At 57.5% G+C, this 9,433-nt stretch overlaps 1 protein-coding gene across 1 annotated transcript; it reads left to right on the plus strand.

Moving 5' to 3' along the window:
* The first annotated feature begins 408 nt into the window (after window positions 1–408).
* PMM1 (phosphomannomutase 1) lies at window positions 409–9,227 on the plus strand. The gene is made up of 8 exons (XM_075720415.1): window positions 409–477; window positions 607–724; window positions 1,603–1,679; window positions 1,886–1,977; window positions 4,289–4,388; window positions 5,218–5,293; window positions 8,171–8,286; window positions 9,105–9,227. The coding sequence occupies exons 1-8, from the start codon at window positions 409–411 to the stop codon at window positions 9,225–9,227; spliced, it is 771 nt and encodes a 256-aa protein (XP_075576530.1).
* Window positions 9,228–9,433: the final 206 nt, after the last annotated feature.

Consider the following 9,433-nt stretch of genomic DNA (forward strand, 5'->3'; position numbering starts at 1 on the left):
CACCATTACATATCAGACCAGCATTAACACAGAGCCGGATGAATATAAACGGGCCAGATGGTCTGATTAAATCATAAACAGCTCGCGGGGTTGGGTGCGAAGGGGGTCAAAGCCAAAGTTCACTGCAAAGCTTGGCTTTGCGCAGAGGGGTGGAGGCTGAAAACGGCACTTCGGTGGGAAACATTGGCTGCTAGCAGCATCCTGTTAGGAATGCAAGATGAGGCATGGGGTCTTGCCACCTTCTTTAGGGGACAGAAAACCCCTCTCGGGACTTCGTGGCCGCGCCGGCCTCCCCGGGCAGCCGCCGCACCTTCGTGCGGCGGCTGCCCGGGGAGGGCGGCGCGGCCGCCATCACCTCCTCGGCGCAGTCCCGCCTCCCGCTCGCAGAAGCCGGGCTTGGCGACGGGGATGGCGGCAGCACGGGGTCGGGTGCTGTGCCTCTTCGATGTGGATGGGACCCTGACGCCGGCTCGGCAGGTAGCAAGGCAACAGGGGCATTGAGTTTTAGCCAGGGGAGGAGGGTGGGGTGGGGTGGGGGGGTGTTGAGGTCAGCATGGCGGAGCTTGTCCCGCCGGCTGCGGCCTCAAGCCGCTGCTTCCCCTCCAGAAAATCGAGCCGGAGGTGGACGCGTTCCTGCGGGAGCTGCGGGAGAGGGTGCACATCGGCGTGGTGGGAGGCTCCGACTACGCCAAGATAGCCGAGCAGCTGGGGGACGGGGACGAAGGTGAGAATGCGGCCGACGAGGTCCCCGGGGGGGGGCACTTGTATCCTAAATCTGACCCCACACCTGCCCTTGGTGTGGCTGGCCGTGCCCAGGTGGGAGCCGCCGCTCCCCTCCTTCTCCCTCTGCGGAGAGCGGGCAGGGATGCTCCAACCCACGCTGCCGGCATCGGGTTTGTACGAGCTTCATCTGGCTTCTGACAGCTTCCCCCCCCCGCGGCAGGCAGGAGCCCCTTGCAAATTTTGCCTCCCTGCTGCTCCGTGGTGGGGTCTCCGGGGGGTGCCTCATCGTCCTCAAATAGGGATGTGGGGTAGAGGAGGGAGTGGGGGGGTTAGGGGGCAGCCCCGGCTCCCTCCACCTTCTTTTCCTTCTCTGGCATGGATGCCAAGCGCGGCTGGGCTCCGAGCTCTGCCTCCTTAGCCGAGGGAGGACGAGAAATTCCCGGCTGAGGCCGGTTGCTGCGTCGGCAGCGCTGTGGGTCCGGGTTGCAGGAGGGGCTGGAATTAGATAACCAGTGACCGCATCACCCCAGCACCCTGGCAGCGGGGAGGGGAGGGGAGAGAGCAGAGTAACACGCACGTGGTTGAAAGCCTGACATTTTGGGGCCTTTATCTTTGTCCTGCCACTGATTCAGCCTGTGACCTCTGTCAGGTCATTTCCCCCTGTGTGCGTCAGCTCCCCACCTGTGAGCAGAAGATAATCTCCTTGCTCACTTTGTGGAGAGCGAGGAGGGTCAGTGGCCCTTTGCTTAGCACGGAAGATGTGGAAAGCACAGTACTAAGGAACCGGGAGGATGGTTCGCTCAGTCCTGAGCCCAGTTCTTTAGGCCCCCTTTCCCCAGGCAGTACTCATGTTTCCTCTTTTGTTTCCTCCCCCCTCAGTCATCGATAAGTTTGACTACGTCTTTGCAGAGAACGGCACGGTGCAATACAAGAACGGGCAGCTGGTCTCCAAGCAGGTAGGTCCGGCTCCCCTTGCAGCCATGGCTCTCCTCCCCCGTGCCCTGCATGCCGTGGGGAGCAGCGCCTGGCCCTGGGCAGATGGGCAGCCTCTTCTTTTCTCCCCAAATGCCAGATCTGAATGTCCCACTCCTCCAGGTCATGTTCTCGGGTGGGCTTCACAGGATGTCAAGCATCTTCCTCACTCCCCCTTCTCCTCCCGCAGGCCATTCAGGATCACTTGGGGGAAGAGCTGCTGCAGGATCTGATCAACTTCTGTCTCAACTACATGGCGCTGCTGAAGCTGCCCAAGAAACGGTAATGGCCCACGCCCATGCAAATGGCAGTCATATCACTGATTTCTAGGGAGGTCTGGGCTCCAGAGCTCTCCTGAGAACAGCTGAGCTACTGAGCTTGTCTTGCTCCAGGTTTTATCTTAGCATCGAGAGGCCCTGTGTAGGATCAGTGTCCCACCGAGCTGGGCACTGTGGGCAAATAATGGAGGAGGGTCTTTGTTCTGGAGAGTGCGCACCTATCTTTCAGCATAATGCCTGCTCTTTTGCCGCTCGGATTTTCTTCCCTGGGAAGCAGGGTGCAGCCACTGTGTGCATCTCATTTAGGACAATGGTACCAGCTCATTACTGGTCAGGGCATCAGGCGTCATTGGTCGTATGAGTTTCCAAACGAACAATGGCTCTTAAGATGGGAGGTCCAGCGCCTGAGCACACAGTTCCACGCTGTTTATAACCCAGCGTTGCTTGGTGCCACTGGTAATCGGGCTGGCCCTGCTCTGCCCCCGACCATGTGTTCCTGTCTGCTTCCCCCCGTGAGATCCAGCAGCCACGTGGTGAGCTGGGTTGGTACACCTCCTCTGAAGGAAGACTAGGCCACTGCCAGGCAAGAAAAGAGTAGTTTTCCATTGGATCAGCTCGCCCTGTTATCCCAGAAAGGAGAGAGAGGGAACAGATGGCATGAAGGTGGAAGGGGAGAGCAGGAGGACCTCTTTCAGAGGCAGCCTGCAGTTAAACCAGCCTGGGTGCAATGTCAAACCACCCCTCAGACCACGGTTTCACAAACGCTTGAAACCGGTGTGAACCAGCAAGACTGTTGAAAGCAGTGGCTCTGCCCTCCCCTCGCCCCGGCTGGTTTATTCCTGCTCTCCCCTTGTGTTTGTATGGTGAACCCGAGCAGGCGAGCTGTCTGGTCGAAAATAAGCTGGTAGAAGTTGCTAAACTGTGATCCAGATTAGCTGCCTGATGTGTCACCATGTGGCAATACGAGGACCGGTGAGAGGGGCCAGGGTGGCTCCTTGCCGCAGGACTGCCGGCTGAACATGCCCCCGAAAGCGTGGGCTGGGACCCAGAACCCTCAAGGCTGTTTGGTTGCCTCATTGCTGTCTGGTTGCCCAAGAGCCTGGCGAAGTTTCAGCTCCCAGCTGTCTCTGTGGATTTAGGCTTATGGGATTTCTAGCAAAGCAAGGACTTTAACCCACATCTCCCAAGTCTTGGCCTGGAGCGCAAGCCACCCGACCCTTGGTGCTGCAGATATGCTGCTCCCAGGCTGCCCGCGTGTCCGTTCCCCATGATGTTCTTCACTGTGTTACAAGACTGGAGGAGGGAGAGTTTTTCCTCCAGACTCAGCGGTAAGCACTTTATCACAGAGAAACAGCAGGCAGGGCTGGGAGGGACATCAGAGGGTTAATGAGCTCAGGGCTCCTCAGCTGGACAGGGAAGGGGATCTCCCTGCTCCAGCTAGCTTTCCACAAGAGTTTCAATCTATTTTCACATTGGCAGTGCTGCCATCTCCTGTCGTTTCTGCCCCACCAGTGCTGGTACCTGTCTGACCCCTCCGTGAGCTATTCCAAGGTGATAAGCAAAGAGAACTGGCTGGGTTTACAGCAAAGACAAAAGAAGGGGAAGGGAGCAGTTTTCTGCTGGCTTAGTGCTTTGAACCAGCCCACTGCGGAAGCGGCAGAGTAGTGATTCCAGTGCGTGGTGAGCGTGGCAAGCGGGAACTGGGTCCTGTCCACGCAAGCTTAGATAAGAGTTGCAGTCAAAGGTGCAGGGGACAAATGGGGGATACAAAGGCCCTGTGGGTCCTACCTGATTTGTGTCCCAGGAGGAGGTCCTGATTGCTGATCAGCCTGCCGCCAGACATCAGCAGCGAGTTACACTGACCTGTTCCATCCCACTGCCCCAAGGTACTGCCAGCTTTACCCAACCCACCCAACGTTTCTTAAAAGCCTCCAGGGGTGGAGATGCTACAGTCTCGTCAGGCGGTTGGTCCAGTCCAGGCAATAGCTGTCCTTGCGGTTATTACAACATTAGAAAATGTTTCCTATCATCTCACCTAAGCTTGTTGCTTCCAACCTGTCCCCAGGGCACACAGGAACTGTTTATTCCTCTTCTCTTACAGTCTCTTTTGATAAAATTATGAGCCCCTTGGAGACCTTAAGCAGAGCTGTTGATGCCTGGTCTCTGCCTGGCCTGAAGCACCCATGAGCAGGCATGACTTCTCTCCTCCTGTGTGTCCTTGCAGAGACTGCATGCTTCACCAAGCAGCCATTCCCCTGGAAAGGTCTGTTTTTCTCTCCCTGCCCCAGTAACCTTGTGCCCTTGCCCACCCACAGAGGAACCTTCATCGAGTTTCGCAACGGGATGCTGAACATCTCGCCCATCGGACGGAGCTGCACACCGGAGGAGCGAATCGAGTTCTCCGAGCTGGACAAGGTAGATGGGCCAGACTCGGGTTCGCTCTCCCCTTTGCTGGTTTTGCATCACCGCAGATCTTGGGTCTTACCTGCTTCCCCCCACCCCGAGGAGAAAGGAGCCCAGCTCCAAGCTGTGCACCAGGCCAACATATGCAGCAAGGAGACAGGACTAGGGGTCAGAAATCCCAAGGAGAGATACAGATGAATGGAAGAATTTTACTTCATTGGGGACCACCAATGCAATGGGGCGGCCAGCAGGATTCCTTGTGCTGTGGGAGAGCCCCAGGGAATAAGGCATTTATTTAACGGGGTGTTGCCTCATTTACAGTAACCAAAGATGGCCCAGCAGCTGTCTTCTCTCTCCCACTCTCCCAGCCCCAACAGAGCTGGAACTGATGGGCTTTCCAGTCTGGGAGGGCTATGGCAGATCTGCTGGGCCGATCTCTGGAGCACTTGGCCCATGCTCACAGCAGTTTCTGCCTGGGGGAGCTTTCTTGGGGTTAAGGGATCAGTCAGACTTTGCAAGACTCTTTAAGCAAAGCTGGAGACTTTGGATTATGAACTGGGCTTCTGAGAAACTGAAGTGGTTGCATTTCATTGCCAAAGAAGGGCTGGGATCTGCTCTTCCCAGGTGCCTGCTGGAGCTCCCCTGAGCTGGTGGCCCTTTACGCAGACACTGGGTAGGACTGGTGAAAGCTGGCTAAATGGTGTTACTCTGGGGCTCAGGGCAGATGGGAAGGGAGCAGAGCAATAAGCCAGAGTTGCGCAGCAGACAGATTAGTGGTAGATTCTGGTAGACTGTCAACATCTAATTTTTCAAACCCTGTCTCCTTCCCTTTCCTCCGTAGAAAGAGCGGATTCGGGAGAAGTTTGTGGCAGCATTGCAGAGGGAGTTTGCTGGCAAAGGCCTGCGTTTCTCTCGAGGTGAGCGGAGGGGGCTTCCCTGGCTTTGCCTTGGCCTTTTATCTTGTTTCCCATAAAATGCTGGGAAGGGGAGCGGGAATCCTGGCTGTTCCCTCTGGGGGCCTGGAGACCCTGGGAAAAGCACAAGGAGCTTCTAGTCTTGGAGAGCTGCCGTAGGGGCGTCACATTCACATCCACGGCAGGGCAACAGCAGAGAATAAACCGTGCTGCAGATTTGCCTCTCTGGGAATCAGCCAGCCAGGCAGGTTTCTGCCCCATGACGTTATCCCTGCCTTAATTTCAGTCAGCTCTGCGGAGCCCACCCCTGCCCAGAAGGTCTGTTCTGGCTCAAGGGTCAGCAGCAGGGTGGCCAGCAGAGCTCCAGGCTCATGCACACCTCTCTAGGAATGAGACAGGAGCCTCATGCGTGTTTCAGCTCTGGGGTTTTCTTGGGAGGGTTGGCTGCAAGGGAAAACATCTTCCTGGAGGAAGAGCTGCCAAGAGGCAAGGAGTTTGCAGCTCCATGCCATGGGCTTTTGCAGGGCCACTTCTTGGGGTGGCTCTTACAGCCAGCTTACTGAAGACGAGGAACCGAAGGAGGGGCTTGAGCAATCCTGGGGTCTGGCCAGGACAGGGAGGAAAATGAGGGTGTGTAAGAGGTGGGGCTGGTGCTGGAAGAAGACCCTCCGCAGAGCAGATGGGTATGTGTGAGATAAGGAGGTGCCATGTGGCAGCCTAGCCAAAGGGCAAGGGGGTGACAAGGCTGGGAGGCGGCAGGTGACACCCCACTCTTTCACCCAGCATGGGCCAGTACCTCTGGTTCTCCAAGGGCTTTTCTCCTGAGAGCCTCCCCTTGCCTTCAGCGTCCTGCCAGGGGCATCCCGTGCTGCCCGCAGCACTGACACACACCGTTTGTCGCAGCAGAGAAAGACAAGGTCCCTGCCACCATGTCCCTACAGGCACAGGGGACGAGAGCAGAACAACGGGCCTTTCTCCTCTGACTTTGGGAAGCCGCCATGAAGAGCCTAAAAGCATAAAGCCAAGGGGAGCTGCAGGCCCCCCAGTCCTCCACAAAGAAAACACAGGGTGTCTCAGGCCAGGCATCCAAAAACAGGGGCAGGCAGAAATGGGGCTCTTGTGCCAAGCTGGCTCCGTGTGCCTCATCCCAGGCTGTGGAGGACACAAGCCCCAGAGGTGGTGGATCTCCCTGCAGCCCCCCAGACCCGTGCTCTGCCTAGGCGAGGGACAGTGCTGGCTGTCCTACACACCACCTCTTCTCCCTTTGATTTCCTACCCTCTCCAGCTGGCATCAGGAGCCCCTTCTTGCTGCCCAGCTCTGTTTAAAAGGCCAGAACGCAGCAAAATGCAGCTTTTCTCTCGGGTAAATGGCTTTGGATACAAAACCAGGAAGGATTTTAATGAAGGCAACCAAGTTTAGCTCCTGCTCTGATGCTGGCTCCTGCTGCAAGCCTGGGGGCATCCCCATCCCTGAGCTCATAGGGCACTTGCTCCTGTCCCTATTGCAGTGCCCTGCCCAGGGCACCCTGTCTGGTAGTGAATCCTCTGCCCCAAGCTGGACACACAGGCTCCATCCCCAGCTCCTCAGGCTCCGAGGAGGGTTGGCTTGGGATCCCCAAAGCAACAGGGACAGGTCAACTAGCCAGGGAAGAGAGGAGCATGGCATCAGGACATACATGTTTGAACAGCCTAGGGGATCAGTGCCTCTCCTGCAGCAGGGACCGTACCCTGAGGGTACCTGTCTACTCACCCCCTTCCTAAGAGAGGTGTGGTTATGATTTATGAAGGAGACTGTGAAACTCCAGGATTGCTGGTGGCCCATTAGATTGCCTGGAGAAGGAGGAGTGGCCCCCTTGAAACCAAGAGGAGCAGAGACCTGATCTGGCAGGGAGAGACACGTCCCAGCTCAAATCCCCATTCCTCTGAGCTCCGAGCAAGACCCAAACATATGCGTGTCCTAAGTTGCTGGCTTTGTTTTGGGAGGAGCGTGTCACCTGTGTCAGTAATGAGACAAGGGACTGGCTCTGCAGACTGTGCACGCAGCGGGGCAGCTCAAGAGGATCTAAGAGCAAGGGCTAGGAAGTTCATTAACCCTTGGTGGCTGTGGGTGTCCATGTGCACGTGGCTGCATGCTCTCTGGGAAAGCTCCCTTGCCTCTGTACGTTTGCCTTGTCTGCCTTGGTGTCCTTCCAGATGTTAGCAACCCACACTTGACTCTTGTGGTGAGAGGTGACAGGCCAGGGTTGTGTCCCAATTATGTCGATGGGCTTGTGATACCTCCATGGCAAGGCCCTTGATCAGCATGCAGAGCCTTCTCGGGGCCTGCAGCGCAGCCAGCTGGGACCCCTGAGCTGGGCGGTGCATGGGGTTTGCTTTGCGTGTGAAGGGTGCTGGGAGCCCCCAGTCCCTGTAGGGTTAAGGAGCATCAGAGCAGTGGCTGTAGAAGGGCCAGCGATGTCCACGCAGGAGCCTAGGAGAGGGAGCGGTGCCAGTCTCTGAGGGCGTTGTCCCCCGCTGGGACACAGAACATGCTGATGCTTTCTGCAAGGCGTGACCCCAAATGTCCCCCAAGAGATGCATTTCTTGGGACCTCCCACCCCAGCATCCCCCCCTTGCAGCCCGACGGTCCCTGCTTGCCTGCCTGCCTGCAGTCAGGGGAGCCGTACTGATGTCACCCCAGCCATGCTGATGTCACTCCAGCCTGTTGTCATAGGAACAGCATCTGCCACTCTCCTAGCCACATGCCGGAGAGGCACACCAAGGCAGAGCTGGTGCCTGGCTGCTGTTTGCGGGGGGGCTCCCCAAACACATCCAGACCTCTCCTCCTGCCTGTCCTGTGGTGGACACCAACATTTCCTGATGCCCCCCTTCTGCTGACAGGTGGCATGATCAGCTTTGACGTCTTCCCAGAGGGCTGGGACAAGCGCTACTGCCTCAACGTGCTTGATGACGAGAGATTTGACACCATCCACTTCTTTGGGAATGAGACGACCCCTGTAAGTATGCCCTGCTCACCCCACACACGGCTGCTTTCCCTCCTTCAGCCTGGCAAGCCTGCGTGGACCTACTCCATCACGGGTCCCACGGCCTGGGTCCCGCCGGTGGCCGACACAGACCTCTAGCAGTGCGAGGGGGAGAGATGCTCTCGTGCGGCATGTGTTTGCGGTGGGCTCATAATGGCAGCAGGATCGCTGGATCATGGGGAAATTGCCCTGGATTCACTGTGCTGGGGAGCAGGTCCACCTCAGCATTGCTTTCCTCCCCCTGGCACCCTTGGGAGGGGGGCAGCCACTCCTGCAGCCCGCAGGACCCAAAACACAAGCCCCCAGCACTTAGCAGAGGGCTTTTCAACAGCAGGATGAGCTTCGCCTTCCCTTTAGAGTGGTGGAGGATGATGTTTCCTTGCTGCTGTAGATGAGCTTGGCCATCCTCCTGGCTCTTTCCAGATGACGGCAACCTCTGCCCCCGAAATGTGCCCACCCCACCCTCTGCTAGCCTCTCCATGGGCAGGGCAGGCGTTAATCCCAGGCTCCTGGACAAGCTTTGCTGGTCTAGGACCTTCCCCATCCTTTCTAGCTCCTACCCTGGCACTGACAAGGGGAGGCAAGAGGGAGGGAGCAGGGCTCCCAGCCCAGCTGCTTCTGCCTCCCTGGGCCAGCAAAATGCTGGCAGCCCCTTCCCAGCAGGTCCCCACCTGCCCAGCCGCTGGCTCCCACCTCAGCTCCTCACAAGACAGAGCAAGATACGGATTCACGGATGAGGATGCTCTGTCGAGACCCTGCTAACATTTTCTCTATTTTCTATTGCCCTGCAGGGAGGGAACGATTATGAAATCTATGACGATCCCCGCACAGTGGGACACAGTGTCCAGTCCCCCCAGGACACAGTCCAGCGATGCCGCGAAATCTTCTTTCCAGAGAGAGCAAATGAGTGCTGACTGCTGGGTCCCCGCAGACCTGCCATGGCCCCACCCTCTCCCCCTGCCAGGAAAAGCACCTTCATTTGAGGAATCTGCTCAGGGTAGAATGCAAAAAAACACTTTCCAGAGCTGGTCGGGATGTAACACATGAGTGTGGGTGGGCGTGCAGGAGGGGGCCTTCGCTGAGCAGCCCTTCGGCACTCCCCATCTACGGCTGGGGCGAT

The sequence above is a fragment of the Pelecanus crispus genome, chromosome 1 (assembly GCF_030463565.1).
Source record: "Pelecanus crispus isolate bPelCri1 chromosome 1, bPelCri1.pri, whole genome shotgun sequence".
NCBI lineage: Eukaryota > Metazoa > Chordata > Aves > Pelecaniformes > Pelecanidae > Pelecanus > Pelecanus crispus.